The sequence below is a fragment of the Crotalus tigris genome, unplaced genomic scaffold, assembly GCF_016545835.1.
Source record: "Crotalus tigris isolate CLP2741 ecotype Arizona unplaced genomic scaffold, ASM1654583v1 scf7180000018559.1332295, whole genome shotgun sequence".
NCBI classification, from domain to species: Eukaryota; Metazoa; Chordata; class Lepidosauria; order Squamata; family Viperidae; genus Crotalus; species Crotalus tigris.
In genome coordinates this window covers 1,306,140-1,329,935 of record NW_024097076.1, presented here as the reverse complement: position 1 = coordinate 1,329,935, position 23,796 = coordinate 1,306,140, and the positions used below count along the sequence as shown (strand labels likewise).

The 23,796-nt window shown below is 39.0% G+C and overlaps 1 protein-coding gene across 1 annotated transcript; it reads right to left on the bottom strand.

Annotated features, from left to right (window-relative positions):
- Positions 1-1,310: 1,310 nt before the first annotated feature.
- Positions 1,311-23,557, bottom strand: LOC120313050 (casein kinase I-like). Its single transcript, XM_039354552.1, has 9 exons — positions 23,416-23,557; positions 23,120-23,268; positions 22,367-22,595; positions 11,829-11,999; positions 10,106-10,254; positions 7,389-7,581; positions 6,740-6,879; positions 4,156-4,221; positions 1,311-2,799 (listed from the first exon to the last, which is right to left on the bottom strand). Exons 1-8 carry the CDS (start codon positions 23,429-23,431, stop codon positions 4,189-4,191), a joined length of 1,080 nt encoding a protein of 359 aa, XP_039210486.1. The 5' UTR covers positions 23,432-23,557; the 3' UTR covers positions 1,311-2,799; positions 4,156-4,188.
- Between the last annotated feature and the right edge of the window lie 239 nt (positions 23,558-23,796).

The following is a 23,796-nucleotide window of genomic DNA, read 5'->3' as shown; positions in this document are numbered from 1 at the left end:
AAATAGCCTCAGTTAATGCTAGGCTGGAAAATATTTGTGGGTTGATTTGGCTCTCCTGTATTTTTTAAAAAGTCTTTCGGGTAGACAAGGTCAAGAATCAGAAGCAGGAAAAATTCCAAGAATATTTTTGTTATAGAATAGGATAAAAACATCTTGAAAGCCCGTCAAGAGTTTCTCTCTGCCCCATTTTATATCATATAAAACCAAAGCGGGATTGATTTGAAAGTAAGCATTGCGCTACAAAGCAAAGCTTTCACTTTAAGGTGCTTCTGAACAGAGAAACCAGATGGCATTTCTGCTAGCCAACGGTCATGGCTGGTCAGAGAGCCTGTTTTGGTGGGTGTCAAATGCACCTGTGAAATTTTGAGCCTTTGAGTCCAGCCTCTGAATTTCTTAAGCACTTTTTAAACTTTTGCTCCAATTTATTGGAGGACCATGTACCCCTTTCGGAAGCAGATTCACTCAACTGACCAATCAATGGCTTGCCTCCAGAAGTTGTGGGTGCTGCATCACTGGAGGTTTTCAAGATGAGATTGGACAACCATTTGTCCAGAATGATATAGGGTCTACTTCTTGAGCAGTGGGTTGGACTACATGACCTCCAAGTCCTTTCCAACTCTGCTATCTGTATTCAGAGTTTCTTTCTCACACTTTTTATTTTCTCATGACAACCATATATTCTCCTTTAACATTTCAATGTTCTCTTCTTCCTTCCCAAGATGAAATCTACATTCTTTCACATTACTTCGCTTTTAACATTACATTAAGGTTAAATCACCATTTGATCTTATAAAGTAAAAATTTAAGCAACATAACAGAATTTTGGGGAAGTACATCACAGGTTAGAGATGACAGGGAGCACTTAATGCAGGATTCCTTAATTACATACAATGGAATCCTATTACCTTAAAAATGATACAATTCCAAGTGGTATTTTTATTTTTTTATTATTTAAATTCTAAAAGGATCTCTGGTTAATGCATTTTTGGAAATATTGATTTTGAGTTAATTTAGATTGGCTTCAATATAATCTGAAATTTCAGTTTCCAGAATCTGTATTGTTTGAGTCCAAAACAAAGATTATATAGTTTGAAGCATATACAATTTGCTTTTCGCTACTGTATCAGAATCAATTAAGAAAATGAAAGCTAAATCTGCTTTATTTTTAGATGAGAAAATGATCTACACACTCTTCTTAGTCAATCTTTTTCCTGGAACTTGGAAAGGATGAGGTTGCATGCAAAATGATACTTCTTGTCTACATCACAAGGCTGACTGCAGAAAAGAGGAAAAAAAGGCAGAAACTTCCATCACTTTATCATTTTCTACTTTATTACTTCAAATTAACAACCACAATAAAGCTCAAAAAAGTCCAATATTTACACAGGAAAAAAGTACAAAATTCCCACCCCCCAAAGTTCAATTTTTTGTTTTTTTTTGTTTTTGTTTTAAAATTACAAAGTAATAAAAAGGTTTTTTTTACTTAATTAAAAAAAAGGAGAGAGAGACACAGTAAGCAGGGTAAATAAATTAGGGGGAAAACCTGTGTTAAATAGAAGAATTAAAAAAAAGAAAACCAAAAACGTCAAGGCCGATCCACTTCCAAACATTCCAGACTGCCCCACGTTAAAAAAAAAAAAAAAAATCCAAGCTAACGGCTGGAGGACAGGTGATGATGGTTGTGATGCAGAACTAAAGACAGATCGTTTTCTTGAATAAAACCTAAAAATTTAAAAACAATGAGACAAAAAGGTAGAAGAAATCTTCTTACTGAGGAGGGAAAATGTATTTGTCCTTCTAAAATTGATGGTACAAGGAGTAACCTCTGCAATCACATGGCTTCTCCTCCCGCCCCCATCATTCACATACCCCTCCCTTTTCCTCAGCTCCATCCCGACTCCTGCAGGAAAAAACAAAAACAAAATAAAAATAATAAAACTAAACACATGCAAACCGGCTGTGTGTGTGTGTGTGTGTGTGTGTGTGTGTGTGTGTGTGTGAGAGAGAGAGAGAGAGACTGCCATCCCTTGCACTAGAAGCAGCGTACATTTCTACACCCTTCACATTTGTTGCTGCCTTGCACAGCAGCTATCGCTACCCACATCCACACCCTTAACACACAACTGCTGCCGTGCCAGTCCTGTTCACCTTATTGGTATGCCTACAGCATCCCACACGAATGCACACACAGGGGCAGTGGTATCCCAAACAGAGAATGCCTGAATACAAATAACAGCCTTCGTCCACTGAATCTCCCCTGGAGGCAGTGCCAGCTTACCACTGCAGCCAAATTTGAAATGAATGTTAAACCACCTCCTGAAGCAACTTGGAGCTGGAATTTTTAGTTTCCTGTAAACAACCTTCTCCCCACCCAAGAACTACAGAACAAAGATGTGATTAAAATTATGTTGGAAACCTTCTTTTCTTAACTAACTGGACTTTCAAAACAATATTGAATAAGGCTTCTCTTTCTGTGAATTACATATAGATCGAAAAGGGGAGCAGAAAGATCTGGATGATGGCCACGGCCTGCTGGCGGGAGACGGGCAAGGACTATGGAGAGGAAGCTGCACAACAGCAGCAAAGGTGTTCTTGCAAGGCTCCTGTATGAGTGACTCATCAAAGGCAATTTGGTTCGGGAACACAGCCGATGATCTCAGGAAAGACAAGAATGCCAGCACAGGGCAGCTCCTCTCCTTGTTGCTGGCAAAAAAAAAAAGGTTGGCTTTTTTTGTTTGTTTTTTCCTTTTAATTTGTTTTTGTTGTTTTGTTTTTTAAAAGAAAAATACAGTGAAGACACTAGAAAAGAAAAAGAAAAAAACAGAGTTAAAAATGGTTTCTTCTCAGAAATTCAAACACTGGAGGTCTTCTGATAAACTAGCTTAGCCCTAAATAAGTTACCACATTTTATGAAGGAATCCCCATGCCTATCAATCTTTGGAACTTTAAGGGCTAGAAACTCTATTGAAGAAGAAAATCACACAGGAAAAAGAATCTCATATCTGTAAACCAAACATCAGAATTTATGCAATACTGTTTTATTTGCAAGGTGTGCAAAATTATCTCTGGAGCTTTTCATGTTTGATTATTTTGCTTTTAAGAAATATTCTACTAGTTCACAGTGGATATTTTTAAGAACCAAACTGAAACCACGGAGAGATAAGAGAAACACAAAATTGTCTTAAGTACTGTATTTATTTTATGTATACTAGCTGTGCTTCCAGCTCCCATGATTTCAAGCACAGATCTAGATCTGCTTTTTAAAGAAAAGAACATTTAATTCTAATGAACTGGCAGGCAATTAAAACAATAGCAATTCTCCTTAGTCCATGGTATTTTTTTCCTCAACCTCAGCAACTTTAAGATGCATGAACTTCTCCTAGCGGCTAGCCTGGGAATTCTGGGAATTGAAGTCCACATATATTAATGATGCCGAAGTTGGGAAAAACTGACCTATGGTCATCATGCCCTCCCCTCCACACTCCAAGACAAACATTCACTATCATATAAATTCTTACAAACAGAAGAAATATTTTATTCTATTGAATCTATACCTGATTTTCTTTCAGGAACTTGAAGTAATAATGTATTTTTTTCCCCCAATGACCAACCTAGTATTATAATTAGCCATAATCAAATGGAGATGTGAAACTAATAACCCTATCCCTAGTCCAACACCATAAATGCTGCACTACACATCTTTAAGAAATGTTACATAATAATTCTTGAGATTCAGCCTTTCAAGAATGTCTCTGGTGAAACAATGCCAATACCCTGCTACTCAGGACTGAAAGCTGCTGCTCCTAGCTCTCACACTGCCAGTGGGGAATCAACACTTCTGTGAAATCTTGTATGACTACACTTGCACAATTCCATAGTAATAAATTACCATGTCACACTGTCTAATGTACACTAATTGAACGAACTGGCTGTATTATTATTAGGTAAGTGTAGAACATTATGTCCCTTATTGCAAGGACAGAAAAAAAAAAAGTCAGGTTTTCTTGTCATGGGATTGGGTCATTTGGGCCTTTCAACACCCTGACTATCCCATTTCCATTTCCATTACACTGAGATTTAAGCAGAAAATATGTGGATCCTGCATGAGCCACTTTTTGCTTGATCACAGAACAGGCTGCCAAGGCAGACACTCACCTAAGCAAACACTGGTCTGGTGGAATCCACTCTTCATTTCCCCAGGTGATCAAATGGCACACTGGTCTGCAAATAAACAAAGAACTGAATAGGCTGCAGAAGAGGACCGTAGGAAAGGTACAGAGGGAGTGCCCTAGTTTCTTTCTCTCCTTTCTGAAGAGGTGATCCCATCACATTCCCTCTCCTGAAATGTATCCCTCTGTCTATGGAGATTCTCAGTCATCCAGGTCACGGTTGTCCCAAAGATGCTTTTCCACGAGGTAACTGGATTTTCTTGAGGGTTTTTTTTGAAGACGTTTTGCTTCTCATCCAAGAAGCTTCTTCAGCTCTTCCCCACCATGCGGCCAGAGCTGAAGACGCTTCTTGGATGAGAAGCAAAATGTCTTCAAAGAAAAACAAGAAAGTCTAGTTGCCTCCTGAAAAAGCACCTTTGGGGTATGTCCTCATCCTGAGAAAGATTTTCATCAGTGTATTAAGTGGATAACTTAGGGTGAATGCATTTTTAAAATGATATTACCAAGATGATTTTGATATTCTTGAATCTACTGGAAAATTAATTTTCGTACTTAGGTGACAAGTATGATAAAAGCAAATCCACACAAAAATAGATTATGACGCCGATTCAGGCAGTCCTCGAGTTACCGTATATGCCGGCGTATAAGGCAACTTCCGCAAGCATTAAAATCAGCGCCAAAGACGGGTGTCGTCTTATACGCCGAGTCGTCTTATACGCCGGAAATACTGGTAGTTTCCGGCGTATAAGACGACGTTCTAGGAATGCGACTTGGCGCCAAAGACAGGGGTCGTCTTATACGCCGGGTCGCCTTATACGCCGGCATATACGGTACAAAGGCAATTGGAACCAGAATTTCTGCTGCTGAGCAACGCAGTCACAAAGCGCAACATCATGGGGCTGTAGGTCGATGAAGATTCTCAGATATCCAGGTAGAGTTGTTTGCAAGTTGAGTCATGGCAACTGGACTTCTTTCCTTGTTGGTTCAAAACATTTCACTGCTTATCCAAGTACCTTCTTCAGTCTGAACAAGTTGGTTAGAAGGATCCCATATATGTTCTCCAGGGAGATTTCATTTCTCATCTAATCTGCATAGGCTCGTTAGGTGAGTAGGCAGAGAGTTATTGAGATGTAAATGTTCCAACTGCTATATCCTCTACCCTAACTGGGTCATTAAGAGTAGCCTCCCTGGTGAGCCTGTGAAGTGGTCTCAATCTTCCTGGGGAATGATGAAAAAGCAGCATAAGAAAGAGTGGAGAACAGTTTGTGTCTGTGGCCTCCATCTCTACTGAGGGAAGGATTTTCCACACTGGCATAAATGGATTCCTTCACTCCTCTCTCAAACCATCTATCTTCCCTATCCAAAATGTGAACATTATTGTCCTCAAATAGTTCATTTTTCTTCTGAAGGTGTACTGCCAATTCTGGTCCTGTGCTGTTTCTTTCCCTATGCTGGCTTGGTTTCTCTAATGTAGAATTTTGAACAGTCCACTGTGTTGGACTGCATACACAGCATTACTCTTATCTTTTGGTGTCCACTCTTTAGGGTGGACAAGCCTCTCTCTTAGTGTGTTGGGGGGGGGGTTTGAAGAACACAGGTATGTGGTGTTTTCCAAATATCTGTTTTAGCTTCTCCCATACACCAGCGGTGTAAGGAATGACCAAGTTCTTCTGTTGACTTTGAGTCTCAGCTTTGTCTGCCATTCTTTTGTTGGATCCAGATGTTGACTCAATAAAAGCCCAATCTAGATACAGGCAGGCCTTAAGAATTGCCAGATGCCTGTTTTTCTCCTTTTGGGCAACCCTGGTGGTAGAGATTTTTTTCTGTCCTATGATGTAGTGTCCTGATGACTCCTAGTTTGTGTTGAAGTGGATGGTGGGAGTCAAACAGCAGGTATTGGTCTCTGTGTATTGCTTTCCTGCAGATCTCTATTTCTAGGTTGCCAATGGTCCCAGTCAGAACCTCAGTCTAGGAATGCCAGCCTGTTGTCCTTGGTATCTTACCAAGTATTGGTATCACTTGATTTTTGAATCCACAGTGTTCATATGGTCTGTGAAGGCTTATACTTCCTGGATTGCTTTGTTAGGGAAATCTCTAAAGTTCCTATTGAGCAAGCATCTCCTTGCAAGTTCTTGCCAGCTTCCAACAATCAAAGTCAGCAGGGAACATTGCAGGAAGTTGCAAGTTTCAGGTGACTTGCAAGCCTGCTGGCACATAGGGAAATGGCTGCTACTAGGTGGGAGAGTATGTGTGAGTGATGGGGGAAGCACAGAGTGTAACAAGTCTGCTGTGATGTCCAGAAATTGAAGGGCCCATCGTAACTACATTGTAAATTCAATGGGTCACTGAACAAGTGGCTATAAACCAAGGACTACCTTTAGATAGTTCTCAGAATCAAAGGAAAGTGAGGTACTACATATCAACAATATTTATCCTCTTTGCCTGATCAGTTCAATGGGCTAGGATGAGATCTACTTAAGCTTTTATTGCTGGTCTTATTTTGCCCTGATCTGATCATTTTTTTCAGAATTTTTTCCTTCAGTGAAACAGGATCATCAAAAGAAACTCACCTGTGACGCTGAAATCCGTGAGACTTCTTGCCGTCCTGTGAGGTCAGACGAGGAGATGTTGGCGGGGGCTCCTCGGTGTAACCTCATGCTGACCTTGCGTTCCCTGTCTACCCGTGAAATTGCTCTGGGAGATGTGTTTCCTGGCAAGAAGGGAGTAATTGCTATTATTTATAACACTGAAATTTTGCAGTTATATAAAGAAAACAAAGATGAGAGAAGAAAGAAGAAAGGAGGAAAAGAAAAAGGAAGAAAAAGTTAAAGGGTGGGAACATATGACATACTAAGGCTAATGTTCTATGGGCCCTAAGATAGTGGATTTGTTGGATTTGTACTCTGAAAGGAAAGAGAGCTCCTACTTCCAATACTGGAAAGGAAATGGACTTGTTCTTCAATAGATTCCATAATTAGGATTAATCTATTGAAGCTTTGAAACTGAAATAGATTTACTCTTTATTGGCTTTAATAAGAGATTCCTTTAATTTTTTTTTAGCCTTATTTTTCAGAGTGATAAATTTTCCAAAATAGAAGATAGGATCGAGCAGTCAGGATTTGAGATGAAAAGAAAGTACGAAAGTGGGCAATAGATCAGCATGGCGGGTTACACTTCTGCTAGCACTAAAGGCTTGCGTGTGATTTTCTGTTCACTCACCAGACTGCTGGATGCGGGAAGTGGGTGTGGAGGCCATGGGTTCAGCGACATTGCGGAGGCGGTTAGCAGTGGCCCCAGCAGGAGGGCCAGGAGGCAGCGCCCGCGTAGCAGAACCCCGGAGCTGCCCCATCCTTTCCTCTCGCTCATGTTCTCGCCTCTCCCGGTCCATATCCTCAGGATTCCGGGCTGCTCCCTGAAATATTTAATGCCCCACAATGCTTTAATAACTGCTGAGAAGTATAAATCACCTTACGCACATGCATGAACAACTACAACAGCTGCTGAGAAAACGGGTGAGAAGCAAAACTCCCTAATTTCTGCCTACTGAATCAGCGTCTATTTTGCACAGCTTTCCCAGGTTCCTCCACTTCTGAGTGGGACAAGAAGCATGTGTGTGTAAGCCCGTAGCCATCAAGCTCTTTGTTTACACATTCATCTTTTGCTTCACATCAGTATTTATCCTTTCAGTTCTGCTGTCCTAAGGGAAAGGAAATCTGGGCAAGCAATATTCCAACTGAAGATTCACTAAAATATCAGAATCCATTATTGTGTTGGTAAAACATAAAGGCACTTGGAGAACAGATGCACTTTTGAAACTTAACATCTTAAAATATAGAAAATGAAGCTTGTTTTACTGTAGTAACTATCTTAGAAATAAGTAAAATGTGGGCACTTCCCACTTTTCTGTCTTGCCACAGGACTTGTTGCTATGGGTCAATAAGAAAATACAGTGGGGCAAAAAAGTATTTAGTCAGCCACCAATTGTGCAAGTTCTCCCACTTAAAAGATGAGAGAGGCCTGTAATTGTCATCATAGGTAGACCTCAACTATGAGAGACAAAATGAGAAAATAAATCCAGACAATCACATTGTCTGATTTGGAAAGAATTTATTTGCAAATTATGGTGGAAAATAAGTATGTGGTCAATATCAAAAGTTCATCTCAATACTTAGTTATATATCCTTTCTTGGCAACGACAGAGGTCAAACGTTTTCTGTAAGTCTTCAGAAGGTTGGCACACACTGTTGCTGGTATGTTGGCCCACTCCTCCATGCAGATCTCCTCTAGAGCAGTGATGTTTTGGGACTGTCGCTGGGCAAATGGACTTTCAACTCCCTCCAAAGGTTTTCTATGGGGTTGAGATCTGGAGACTGGCTAGGCCACTCCAGGACCTTGAAATGCTTCTTACGAAGCCACTCCTTCGTTGCCCGGGCGGTGTGTTTGGGATTATTGTCATGCTGAAAGACCCAGCATGTTTCATCTTCAATGCCCTTGCTGATGGAAGGAGGTTTGCACTCAAAATCTCACGATACATGGCCCCATTCATTCTTTCCTGTACATGGATCAGTCGTCTTGGTCCCTTTGCAGAGAAACAGCCCCAAAGCATGATGTTGCCACCCCCATGCTTCACAGTAGGTATGGTGTTCTTTGGATGCAACTCAGCATTCTCTCTGCTCCAAACACGACGAGTTGTGTTTCTACCAAACAGTTCTATTTTGGTTTCATCTGCCCATATGACATTCTCCCAATCCTCTTCTGGATCATCCAAATGCTCTCTAGCAAACTTCAGACGGGCCCGGACATGTACTGGCTTAAGCAGGGGGATACGTCTGGCACTGCAGGATCTGAGTCCCTGGCAGCGTAGTGTGTTACTGATGGTTGCCTTTGTTATGCTGGTCCCAGCTCTCTGTAGGTCATTCATTAGGTCCCCCCATGTGGTTCTGGGATTTTTCCTCACCGTTCTTGTGATCATGTTGACCCCACGGGGTGAGATCTTTCGTGGAGCCCCAGATCGAGAGAGATTATCAGGGGTCTTGTATGTCTTCCATTTTCTAATTATTGCTCCCAGTTGATTTCTTCACACCAAGCTGCTTGCCTATTGCAGATTCAGTCTTCTCAGCCTGGTGCAGGTCTACAATTTTGTTTCTGGTGTCCTTCGACAGCTCTTTGGTCTTCACCATAGTGGAGTTTGGAGTGTGACTGTTTGAGGTTGTGAACAGGTGTCTTTTATACTGATAACATTCAAACAGGTGCCATTAATATAGGTAATGAGTGGAGGACAGAGGAGCCTCTTAAAGAAGAAGTTACAGGTGTGTGAGAGCCAAAAATCTTGCTTGTTTGTAGATGACCACATACTTATTTTCCACCATAATTTGCAAATAAATTCTTTCCAAATCAGACAATGTGATTGTCTGGATTTGTTTTCTCATTTTGTCTCCCAACTACAGACCTCTCTCATCTTTTTAAGTGGGAGAACTTGCACAATTGGTGGCTGACTAAATACTTTTTTGCCCCACTGTATACAGGACCTGGATCTGTCTTGGGCTGCCTTTAGCATTGTTATGCACTGAGGTCTTGATGCTACTTTTTAGGCAAGCACTAAAAAAGCCACTATAACCAGCACATTGAAAAACTTATTTCACAAAAAAATCTTCTCAATTTAGAACCCCATAAATACAGGATTTCATCCCAACCACCAACTACCTCCTGCTAGTTGTATATTACAGGAACCAAAGTCCAACACATTGGAGGGAACCAGGTTGAAAATAGTGGCAAATTTGCGCCACAGGGATGCAAAAACCTAATCCCACATTAAAGAGAGAAAGGCTTCATAGGCATCCTTAGCCTTTAGCCCCTCCCCATCTATCTGCAGCTCCCTGGTATGCAAATAATTCTACTATACCAACAAACCCCCTTTAAAAATTAGGGTTACTCACAAATTTGAGCATATTCCAGTCAAATACATAGTCATAGGAGAAACCCTGGCGGTGGAAGAGATTGCGGAACAGCTGCCTCAGATAAGAGTAATCTGGTTTGTCATCAAACCGCAGTGAACGGCAAAAGTTGAGGTATGTAGAGAACTCAGCTGGGGGAGAAATGAGAGACAGCAACAAGGAATAATTAGCAGGAACAATTTTACTCCTCTCTGGCGCTGTTATTCCACCACCCCCACCCCACCTATATATATAGTTTCATGCTATAGCTCCCAATAGCACTAGTCCAGTTGAGAGAGTAGTGAAAGCCTTCTGTCTGCAATGCACACATTAATCTTGAGAAGTGAAGTGGGTCATCCTAGTCATCTAGATAAAACAGGAGCCTCCAAACATTTGGAGACAGGGGAAAAATTTGGAATTCTGAAAGCCCACTATGAACGTTCCTCAAAATGACTGCCATGATGGATGTGGCCATTCACACAATAACCATTAATAGCCCTTAACAATAGCATTTAGACTTATACAGTGCTTCATAGTGCTTTACAGCCCCCTCTAAGTGGTTTACAGAGTCAGCATATTGTCCCCAACAATCTGGGTCCTCATTTTACCGACCTCCGAAGGATGGAAGGCTGAGTCAACCTTGAGCCGGTGAGAATCAAACTGCTGGCAGCGGGCACGATACTGCATTCTAACCAATGCGCCACCACTGCTCATATTAAAAGACAAACCAGGGAGACTTGCTCTCAATTACCCTTTCTAACCATCTCCAAATCATTTGCCTTTTTCATAAACAAGCAGATCCCAAACTGAGCTACAAATCCCTACAATTTTTTCTGTTAGAAAAAAATCTGGTATATATCAGTTTACATATATCAAGGGTTTCAGAAAAACCTCTGGTATATACACAGACTATTGAAATATTCTTGGAAATATTTGCAGTTCTCAATTGTGCCAGCTTTGTAACAAGATATCTTCCCATTTAACTTTTTTTAGTTACAAACATAGAAAAAATGGCAAGCAAACATCAAGACAGCAGCTACCCAATGGCACACTGAGGTTTGCAGACACCAGGCTAAAGGCCCAAAAGATGAAAATTCATCCTTGTTGATTTTTTTAAAATTAAAATTAAACTGGATATGTTGGAGACAGGATTAATCTATTCTAGCTATTAAAATCCTCTCTGGAGTTCCCCTTTGCCTCGTCACTAGAAGAGGGTTTAGCTATTTTGGCCATGGTTCTCTGGATCTTTTCCAAAACTGAACCTAATTCTGCACTCACCCTGCTCAAGTAAACATATTATTTATTCACCCTTATCCTTGGTACTATTTTCATCTTTTTCCTCCAGTTCACTTATGGAACCATCTAAATGTGCAGCTTTCCCTTCTAGATTCATACAAATTACATATAACCTGCATACCGCTTTCTAACAGCTATTAACCTCTATGGTTTTTACTCCAAAAATCTGAGACTCAGTGCAACCTTTCCTCACTCACGGGTACCTCCATAATTATTTTTGAATTAAACTGCTATTAAATGGCTACTAAAGATAAGATTCACAGGAAAACTTGTAGTGCTGTCCAATATTTTGCAAACAGAATAAAGACCTTCCATTAAGTTGATAAGATAGGTGACAAAAAACTAGATTAGGATTGTAAAATTGGGCGTGCTTATGCCTATACCACTAAGAAGAACCTAGAACTTGAAAATAAGTTCAGGGAAATCTTACAAGGATAGCCTTTGCAGAGCACTTCAATGGGTGTTGACATCTTCTTTTCACTGATGCGCTCGTATTTCTGTCGTTTTGTGGCAGCTTTTAGGCCTTGCCAAGGCAATGAGCCAAGATTGAAGTACATCAGTACATAGCCCAAGCTCTCCAAATCATCACGGCGACTTTGTTCTGGAAAAAAACAGATGCAAATACAGGCATAGCTAGAGATGTTCCAGCAACAACTCAAAACAAAGGAAAATTATTCTCATCTTGCAACAGCTCAAAACAACACTAGGGAAAAGAGAAAAAGACAAACTGAAAGCTACATAATCTGCTATTTGGTCAAACCTGCCAGGAATCCAGGCATTTATTTATGCTTGCATTTAAAATGCATGTTAGGTGTTCATTTCTTCTTAAAAACTGAAAAACTGAAAGAAATTATGGGGAAGGCTCTGAAGTTGTACAATTTCATACAAGGGCAGAAAAGGCATAGATGCAGAAATATCCCTTAATAGCACAGTGTCCATAAAAAAACCCAGAAAAATAATTAAATCATTATAATTAAATATCAAAAATATATGTGCTACATCTAGCAAAACTCCTACAGTTTGATAATGTCAAGTGTTTGCTTCTCTACAACAGAAACTAAATTAATGATATAAACAAATGTTAAAAATCCAGAATTCTCTAACATTAAAAAATAGAACTTTGTATATATCATTTCAAAGAGCATAGGCTCTTTTAATTTCTTATTATACACCCTATTGTTGTACCCTAATGATTTCAGAGCCAGACTGCACAATACAAATATTTAAATTTGGTCCTATATTTTTACTTTCCATTTTAAATTCAGATTCTCTCCAATATCCAGGGAAATATCTTTAATCAAACTATTAAATGTTCTTTAAAACTATGAGATTGTTTTCATTAATGATCATATTCCCCCAATCTGCAAAAAATGGAGATTTGTACAAATGTATGATTTTTTTTAACCCACACTGTATGCTAAAAAAAAATCTACTTAATGAGACTTCAGAGCAGGATTCAAAATATATTTTATCCAGTTTTGTTCCTATCCTATGTTTTAAAGTCCACAACCCTAATAAGTTTTTAAATTAGTCAATCGAGGACACTGTAATAGTATCTTTGCATCAGTGCTGAATGAGGTACTAGGATATTCTAGTCCAGGATATACCCTCTGGGTAATGTTGGGTCAGTTATCCTCAGGCTCGTTTATCTTTTAAAAGTTGCTGCAAGGGCAAATTGGAATAGGGAGAAAGAACCAGCACATCATTCTAAACTCCCAGAAGAAGTTCCCGATATAAATGTTAGTCCTTGACTTATAATTAACCCCAAACTTTCCACTGCTAAGCAAGGCAGTTGTTAGGTGACTTTTGTCCCATTTTACAATCTTTTTGCCAGTTGTTAAGTGAATCCAACTTTCCCAATTGACTTTGCTTGTTGGAAACCGGATGATTACAAATGATGATCACATGACCCCAGGACAGTGCAACTGTCATAAATACATGCCAGCTGCCTAGCGCCCAAATTCTGATCACATTACCATGGGTATGCTGCAACGGTTGTAAGTCTGAAAAACAGTCATGTCACTTTTTTCAGTGCCGTTGTAATTTCGAATGATCACTAAAAGAATGGTTCTAAGTTAAGGACTACTTGTACATGTATTGCCCAAAGCCACTATTCTAATTTGACTCTACGATGACACAAGATGCTACAAAGCAATGGCACGGGCTATCTAGGAGGGATAGGCATTGCTTAAAAATGCTTCTAAGCACAAAGAGGCTCACACAAGGACCACTTTGCAATTCCTAAAATTAAACATGCCTTTTCCTAAGACTATCCCAAGAAAACACACAGCTGTATTAAGGAGTTGCAGACAAGTGGGATGTGAGCATCTTTGTGTGTTTAACTCTGAACTCCTATTTAACCTTAATATCAAATAGATCTCTCAAGCTATCTATTTTAGAAACAGAAAAGAGGGCCCAAACATTGTCTCATGCAAAATTCCAGAGGGAGAGCCATGTTTTATATTTTATTCCATATTTAATTGAATACCTTCCTGAATCCTACTTAACAAACAGAATAAAAATGTCACATCTATCAGATATGCTAAGACAAACAGTGTTTTTTTTTTTAGAACCAACTCTATCATATCTATATTAAGGTAGGATATTGGCAATCCATTTTAAGAGAAGGGGCACATCTGCATGTTTTTTCCACCCCCACCTTTGCCTGCTGATATATACATTTCTGAATGCAGTTTTATTTATTCATCCATCCCTCCATCCGTTCATTCTTTTGTTCATTCAATTTCTGTGATCACCCATCTCAGTCAATGATTCTGGAAGGCTTACAATTCAGAAAATATATTGTGCTTAAACATCTAAAAACAATAAAAACTGGAAAACCAGTAAGTAACATTAAAAACATTCAAAATTCAACATATATAAGAGAAGGATATTTGATCAAGAAATACAGAAGCAATATTGCCAGGAAATGGGGTTCTTGGCACATCCAGTGCCCCAGGCTGAGGAACGAAGTCAGGTTTTTAGGCCCTTGCAAAGGCTAACAGGGATCTCCAAAGGGAGGATGTTCCATAGAGCAGGGACCCCTATAGAAAAAGCCTGCCTTTTCCCCAAAGATAAAGTAGATTTGTTTAAAATGTTCCATGTATATGCATTTTAATGTACATTTTTCTTTTAATGTACATATCTTTGTATAAATCAAAATTCAGGAAAAACAAAGAGTTAAAGCATCACAGTTTTCACATCCATATGGAAAATCCAAATTAGTTAAGCGCACACTAATGGGGCAAAAGATTAACCTTTCTTTATTTGCCTGTCCCTTTGGACTTTGAAGTCTCTCCCCACCTCTAACATATATTTCAGGCAGATCTGCATTTTAAATTCTCTGCCATTATCTATTTGGCACTGCACTGTTACAAAAAGCAAGGTCCCTGTGGTATATTAAAAGAAACTAATGCATCAATTGCAGCACAATTCAGTCACAAGGTTATTTCAGTTTAATCAATGTATTTAACAATCTGTTGATTCTGCTCTGTGAAAACAATTTCATAGAGCACAGAGCAAAATTGCAGACTCCTTGTTTAAAAGGCAAAAAATAAAAATAAAAACCACAAGATTTCCTGAAGGATTTATGAATATTCACACAGCTTTGTCACAGCTTCATAACAAAATGGATACAAAGCCAACCAAGAACTCATTTTTCATTGCTTCCCTCAATGCTGGAAGCCATTTTACCGCATTAATAGGAATAAAACACAGGACTGCCATCCTTATCCTTTTAGTTTTCTCCTTCATACCTGCCATCTTCTTATGCTGTGAAAGCACCCAGCTCTTTGATATTTTTTTCTTGCCTTGGTCTGAATGTATGAGACAATGAAATCTGACACAAACAGATAGCTGTCTTCCAGCATAAGTTGCCATCAAAAGATTGGATGATGATTTATTTCCAAAGAACAGCAGTGAGCGAAGTATCTTATCTACAGTTTTTGCACCCACCTTTTGCCTCTGTTTTCCCTAGCTTAAATCAGGCTACAAAAAAAAGTAATTTGCATTTGAAGGTACGACTCTGCTGTGACACTTAGTTTTATTTCTGTGGCTATTATGCCCACTTTTTACTAGTTCAGGTAAATAAACCACATATTGCGCTTCCTACAAGCTCAATATTTTCTTGCCATGTAATGGATTCTAATCCTCAAGTTCTCCTTGTCTGTTGTTTTGACCGTGCCCCTGGACATCTTGTATTGACCCAACTGGCTCTTGGACATGATGTGTGTGTGTGTGTGTGTGTGTGTGTCTTCACTGCAGACTGGCAGAAGGAACAGCTCAGCTCTGGTCTTATCACTGTGGATCTCTTTGTCATGTATGTAAGCTATTGTTAATAACAATACAATGTACAAACATAAAGGGGACCATGCAAACATTTGCATGGCTACAACTAAGAGATTGAATCCACAACTGCTAAAACTGAGCCTTACTGCATTTTACATTTCTTTCTCTAGCTCTCACATTCAATGTGTATGAAACATTCACATGGATAGTGATTTATTTCAGCATGAAGTCCTTTATGGGTCCTGGAAAAAAATGATCAGCAGGACTCGAAAGATCTAGCCCTCTACTATACAACTCAACACTGAACAAATGTACTGAAAAGCAGGAGTGGAGAAATCACTAGCATATTTTTATCCTCTAAAAGACAGACAAGCCTGTTATAGGCCCTTCTTCTGAGCACCTCGGAGTGTGCATTTCAAATATCTTGAGCTGATATGTAGGAAGGGGCAGGATATGTAGGAAGTCATCTTGTGAGCATCTGAAAATTGACTGGAATGTATGATTCAAGAGATGCCTTTTCACACTGCTCCTCCCAATTCTAAAGTCTCTGGCTGAAATTCCCCTCCCAACTTTGTGCTCTAATTCTCCTCTTCTATTCCAGCACATTTGATTATAATCACTCCCCAACTCTCTTCCAGACCTTAAACTTGTTCTAGGACTTGAAATAAAGGGTTTTTTTAATGCACAGTTCAGAAAAGCAGAGATAAATACATAAAATTGCAGTCTATCCTTCTCCTCTCCTAAATCTTATTTTAAAGCAACTGGACAAAAGCAAAAGGGCAATCCAAAGGAGTGAAAAACCATGCATATTTACTTAAAATTTACCCCACATTTAAGAAGAGCAGAATGTGGCATTTTTGAAGAACTCTAGAATTTCAGTCTTCAAATTTTTTTTTTTTTGTTAAGCATTATAGTTAATGCCTTCACTTCTTGCAAGATTTCCCATTAGTCTGTGAGGACCTGTCTTCCCCAAAAGTCTCAAGACAATTTTCCTTTAGGATGTTCCAATAGTAAAATTGAAATGAAGGATTGAAATGAAGTTGTTTTAAATTTGGGATACTTTTGAAAAGATTGAATTTTTCAAGCTTGAGACATTTTGCACTTCTATTGGTGGCCATCTTTGTCAAAAAATAGGATTAGGCTCACAAATCTTGCTAAGTCACAGTTTGTTTTAATTATAGCACCAACAAGTCACAGTGACTAGGTTTATAAACATGCTAATCCAAAACCAAATAAACCAAATATAACTTAGCACACTATGTCAGTTTAATCACAGAAAAAAGAACCACACATTAATTATGATATTTCTCATGTTCATCTTTCTAGCTTAAAAGTTTTCCATGAAGACCCAAGGCTGGTGTTTCCTTAAGGATCCAGAAAGGAGGATGAGAACATTAACTTCACCTTCTATAACTAAAACTCCCAATAGGTGTCAAAAGCAATTTCCATCTTTCCTAGACCCAAATGTCCCTAATCTGGGGCTCTTTAAATGCAACGATATGTTTCCACCAAGTACGGCTGTTGAAATCAGTTTTACTGTAAGTCTTATACTTTTTAAAACACTTCTTAGCCACTTGGAGCTGTGGATAAGTAAATAGCTGTAAAAATTGACATTGTAAATTTATTAATGTGCTTCATCTATCCCTTGAAACCTAGATGGCTTACAGAATTTACAATTTAAAACAAAATACAAAATCAGTATTAAAATGAATTAATAAATCTGATAACCTAATGTACAGTTCAAATATTGAGAATACTAGCTAAAGTTTGACATTATATATGGGCCACTGATTGCAAATGATCCCTAAAGATCCCCTAGAACAGCCACCTTTTAACCCAAGAAACTTTTTGAGGAAGCAGATCCTTGGGAAAGGATTTTTTCAAAGTTGGAAAATCACCAAGTCAAGCCGAACAATGTGCACTGCAGATCTCAATCAACGCACCCATCTCAATTCTAATAACTCTCTCTCTCAAAAGGTATTAAGCTATCATATTTATTCGTATCCCATCTTTATTATTTTTATAAATAACTCAGAGTAGCATACATATCCGATATTCCCTCCTATTTTTTTTTTCACAACAACCATCCTGTGAAGTAAATTGGTCCAAGAGTGACTTGTCCAAAGTCACCCAGCTGGCTTTCATGCCTAAGATGGCACTAGAACTCACAGTCTCCCAGTTTCTAGCCTGGTGCCTTAACTACTAGACCAAACCAGCTTTTATTTGTGAAATCAGGCAATAAGCAAAATCAGACTAAATGTTATCACAAATATTGGACTGGGGTGAACCTTTCATACCATTCAGTTAGATAATTAAAAATGCAGAGAAAAATCTAGCATCTAGTCCAGGCATGTCAAACCCATGACGTCATGTGACGTCACGCAACGTATCGGGCCGGTTTGCCATTGCCAGCAATGGGGTGGGTGTGGCTTCCACGTGATGCATCCGGTCCGTGGGCCGGCAGTTTGACACCCCTGATCTAGTCATTCCTGCTGATCAGAACTTTCCAGGCAAATGAAAGTGTGTCCTGGATTAAATCAATTATTAAAAGTATAATTATTTGAGATAGAGACAGTGAAGCTATCTCTCACACTTCTAGCCCGCTAAAAACAGAAACTTGTGAGGGAAGTGCGACCCAGTATTTCTAGGCAATGTTCAAAATGCAGAGCATGTGGAACACTGTCTCTCCATCCCCTGATCTATGTGTGACGTGGATAATGTTTACAACACTCCCCCCCCCAATTTTCCAAGTAGCAACATCTCTTTTATCAGTTTCAACACAGTCAAGTGCAGACATTCTGTCAACTTTAAGTTTCTCTGCAGCTGCAAAAACTATTTCCGTATCCAAACTCCCAAAAAGCAAAGCCACATCATGTCTGTTTGTGGAATGTGGGATCTGTTTTGCATGCTTTTGAAGCCATAATGGTTCCTTCTTTGATCATGCCAGTGGCCAATGCAAGCAACAATTTTATTTATTTTTATCCCATGTTTATTATTTTTAGAAATAACTTAAAGGGGTAAACATACCTAATGCTTCTTTCCCCCTCCTATTTTTAGTTATGTAGTTCTTTTCACATTTCTGAAACGCCCCTTCCCCACAACAAAAGCTCTTTGAGGTGCATTGGGCTCAGAGAAAGTGACTGGCCCAAAGTCATCCAAGTAGCTTTCATGCCTAAGGCAGGGCTAGAAGTCATGATCTCCCAGTTTCTAGCCTGGTGCCTTGACCACTAGACCAAACTGGCTCTCAATCTACAGTCCTATATTTCACGGTGCATGAGGTTGGTTAAAATCTGACATTTAATCAGTCAGGACAGGAACTCTAATAGCATACTGTCTCGCCACTTCACATTCTGTAGTGATGTGATGTGGCAGAGGTAACAATCAAGAAAAAGTGATTTGGAACCTGCCTACAATTTTCACTAGATCCAGAAATTGCCTTGCAGCATCATAGCATAAATCAATTCAGTCCCCTTCACCTCCTAATGGAGAGCTAAGTTTTATGATAAGCTAGCAAGCAAAGAAAATATATTTAGTTGTTGCAGGCATATTGTATCTGAACCTAGAGGTTTTCAGCTTTTTAAAATAATTGCCATTGAAACATTCACACATTTGCCCAATGCTTTAAAAATATCAATTCAAGCAATGAATCCTAAAATATCTAAATACATATTCACATGTTCGAATAATATATGATTATCGGTGTTGGATTCATTGTTTAGATCCCTTTTTACAATCCAGTTCACAAAGGGACCTGAATTTCAGAGCTCTGGAATAGAATCGACTAACCCAAATAATGATTCTATAAGTCTCTCTTCTCTCCTAAAATTAAAGAGTCCGAACACCCAATCTTTTCCTTGAATAGGCACTGTTGTACTTTATAGTCTTCTCTACATTCTTTAGCTTTTTAATTTTCATTAGGACAACTCAGTAAGAGTATAAAACATGCTGGCTCATTTTTGAACATTAAGACTACACTGGTAGGATGGGAATGAAAAAATCCTTTGATTTGCCAGCATGTTCAATTAAAACTTTAACCAGAAACTTTAATGAGTCCCTGAATAACTGGTGTTGGTGAAAACGTGTTTACAATAAAGGACAAGCCAATGAACAACCAGCCACAGCCACATTTAATTCCCAAATAGTAGCCAATTCAATACAGTTATAAATAAACTGTCGCCTTCTTTAAAAGGCATTAAAAAGGCATTCTGAAATGTTTCAAATAGCAAATTTGTATCACAACAAATCTATCTTTCTAAAATGGGAAAGTCAATCTATTTAAACAACCTTTAGCTGTTTAACAATCTTACAACTTATATATCTGTTACATCCTCACTAAATCTTATCCATATTTTTGAATTTATATTTGTTTTCTAACTATTTTTACTTGCAGTGGGAATTCAGCAAGGACTTCCTATAGATAATTCTTTTAAACAATTATTTCATGGCATTTAGTGACATAGGCAGTCTAGAAATTTAATAATAAAATACATGTTCCAATTTAAAGATTTTTTTAAAACTGGTGATACACATTTACATCTCTGTAAAAGCAAAAAATGTGCTAATGCAAAATGTGATTAATGGAGGGCATCATATTCAAACAATTTATGATTTGTGATATAATGCTCTAATCCAGGGGTGTCAAACTGCCGGCCCGCGGGCCGGACGCATCATCGCAAAACTGCACCCACCCTATTGCTGGGAATGAGAAAAAAATTCCAATACATAGCGCGATGTCACGTGACGTCGCGAGTTTGACATGTCTGCTTTAATCCATTTGAGTCAGAATTCCAACATGTTGAATTTTATCAGTGCTTCCAATTAATTCACTTTTTAAAATTTTTATTCAAGTTACTAGGGATAATCAGCCGTGAAACATGATGTCAGTTTCTAATGTACTTATATATAAACTGGCTCCATCTTATAACTGTAGTAGTTCACTAAATCCATCGATCCTGAGCCAAAAACTATACTGCAATTGAGAACTGAATCACAAAAGTATACATTAAGTCTGGGAAATCGAAATCAATTAAATTTAGGTTAGGTTTATGTATTTTGCTAAATAATGGTTTGTTTAATGGTTTAACAGACCACAATTACTTGGCCTGCATAATTTAGAAATAAACCAAGCTTTATTATACAGTGGCTGGGTTCACATACAAGTAGCCTTCTATTTATAACCATTTGTTTAGTGACTACTCAAAGTCACAATGGCACTGAAAAAAGTGACCAATGATGACTTTTCACACTTATGACGGTTGCAGCATCCCTATGGTCATGTGACCAAAATTCAGATGCTTGGCAACTGGCAGGTATTTATGACAGTTGCAATGTGCTGGGATTACCTTTTGACAAAGGAAGTTTGGTCAGGGGTTAAGGAACTACGCTAGAAAGCCGGAGACTATAAGTTCAAGTCCTGCCTTTGTCATGAAATTCAGCTGGATGACTTTGGGCCACTCATACTTCTCAGCCCAACCCACCTCACAGGGTTGTTGTGAGGGAGGGGGGAAAGAGGAGGAGGAAGGTCTGTTGGATAAATTAGCCACCTTAAGTTATTTGCAAAATAAAGGTAGGATATAAACAAATAAACCAATAAATTCAACGGGGAAGCCAGAGTCACTTAACAATCATGTTACTAACTTAACAACTGCAGTGATTCATTTAATCACTTCAGCAGGAAAGGTCATAAAATGGGGCAAAATGTACTTAACTATCTTGCTTAGCTTAAATTTTGGGCTCAATTGTGGTCATACGTTTAGGACTACCTATAACACATTACAAACCAACAAGCTGCATTTTGGCATCATCATCATCATTATAGAATTAGAAGGGACCTTGGAGGTCTTCTAGTCCAACCCCCTGCTCAGGAAGGAAAGCCTATACCACGTGTGTCAAACCCGTGACGTCATGTGACGTATCACAACTTTTTCCCCATTGCCAGCAATGGGATGGGCGCAGTTCTAGCGTGACACATCCAGCCCACGGGCCGGCAGTTTGACACCCCTGACCTATACCATTTCACTCTCTTCTTAAAAACTTCCAGTGTTGGAGCGTTCACCGCTTCTGAAGGCAGGTTGTTCCACTGGTTAATTGTTCTAACTGTCAGGAAGTTTCTCCTTAGTTCTAGGTTGCTTCTCTCCTTGATTAGTTTCCATCCGTTGCTTCTTGTCCTGCCTTCAGGCGCTTTAGAAAATAGCTTGACTCCCTGTTCTTTGTGGCAACCTCTGAGATTAGTCCTTCTCTTCATTAAACTAGACATATCCAATTCCAGCAACCATTCCTCATATGTTTATAAGGAAAACATATAAGGTTTATAAGCCTTATATGTTTATAAGGCTCAACTTGCTATATAAATTCTGTCTCAGAAATACAACCTGAAGGAAACCTAAGACTTAAGTTTCTCAAGTTGTCTCTTCTTTACAATTTCTACAGAACATTTAATCAATTTCTTCATGCATTCCTAATCTGAAAGATAATGCGATCATTTTGCACTGTTGTAGGGCAAAATATCATGCAATACGAACAAAATACCTCAAGATTAAAGGAACAATGCTTCCATTAAATTGGTAAATAGTATATCCCACCCACCAAAATTATAACCAATATAATGATACAAATTTTGATTTAATTGATCTCCCACCACCGTATTGGATTTTCAACAATGTGGGAACATAAAATACTTACCAATCCCCAGGTGAGTGTTGATAGAGGCATAACGGGCTGTGCCAGTTAGGTTTTTGTTTTCCCGATAGGGAATGTGCTGGTGGGTACGGGCATCTCGATACTTCTTGGCCAGACCAAAATCAATGATGTACACTAGGTTGCCTTTTTTGCCAAGTCCCATAAGGAAATTGTCCGGTTTCACATCTCGGTGGATAAAATTCTTGGAATGAATGTACTCAATACGGCTGATCTGGAAATGGATTGGGAAGAATGGAGGAAAGGTGAGAGAAAAGAGAGGAAGAGAGTGCCAATAATTTTATAGTAAGACATACATTGTAATCTCATTAACTGGAAGACCCACTGTAACCTCAAACAAGAAATCAGGGGATCTCAATACCTGCCGCAGTTCAATACAAAAGTGAAGCCCTATCTACCCACACAGGTGAAAGTGGAATTTTAGTCTTAGGCTGGGATCGAAAAGACAGAAAGTTTCAATGGAATAGTGAAAAGAATATGGAAAATTCTTTAAAGTTAACACACGTCCTCAACTTTGGCAAGATGTCCCAGCTGCTAGCTAGTCTACAGCACAGCACTGCTCCTACCTTTTGCCTTCTACAACAGCTAGAGAGATAATAGAGACGTGCCAATGTTTTTCAGCTTCATCCGGGTGCCCCAGCTTCATCTGAAGCTGAGTGCTCTAGCTTCATCTGAGTGCCCCAAGCAATTGTTGTGAAAGGGAATCAGGAAGAGCACAATAACCAAATAAGAACTTACCATCTGATCTGCCAGAAGCAGAACAGTCTTGAGACTGAACTTGCGGGAGCAGAAGTTAAAAAGGTCTTCTAGGCTGGGTCCCAGAAGTTCCATCACCATCACATTATAGTCACCCTCTGCCCCGCACCACTTAATGGAAGGAATGCCCACTAAAAAAGATGAGAAGAGGACATTGGCAAGGAGGAGATATGCACACACATCATTCATTCATTCATTCACAAATCTCTTTACATCTTTCCAAAGCTTTTGTGAAATACTGAAAAATAAACATCAGGCTCTGAAGCCTATGAACTTACCTCCACCTTGCATCATCTTGTAAAACTTGCTTTCAATGTGGAGCTGTGGGTGCTTGGTTTTCACACATTCCAATTTAATGGCTACTTCTTCTCCTGTGGCAATATTGGCACCTGCATATGAAGCAACAGTAAAAAAAATAAAATTCAAGCCTTTGGTATATTTGTCATTTTATCTTTCCCTCAAGGAGCTTTGAGGGATTTTCTTCTCTATTTTATCACTCTCCCAGCTTTGTAATGTAGACTGAGTAGATGGGGCATAATGAGGCTCATAAATATAACCCATATTCATGACCAGGGATTTGACCTTAAGTCTTATTAGCTCTAGCCCAGTGGTTCTCAACCTGTGGGTCGGGACCCCATTTGTGGTTGAACGACCATTTC

Excerpts from the sequence above, each read along its gene's own strand:
- LOC120313050 (XM_039354552.1), bottom strand. Across the intron at positions 6,880-7,388 it reads TTCCCGCATCCAGCAGTCTG|GAAACACATCTCCCAGAGCA; the intron begins GTGAGTGAACAG and ends CCTTCTTGCCAG. Across the intron at positions 4,222-6,739 it reads CACGGATTTCAGCGTCACAG|ACCAGTGTGCCATTTGATCA; the intron begins GTGAGTTTCTTT and ends GTTTATTTGCAG.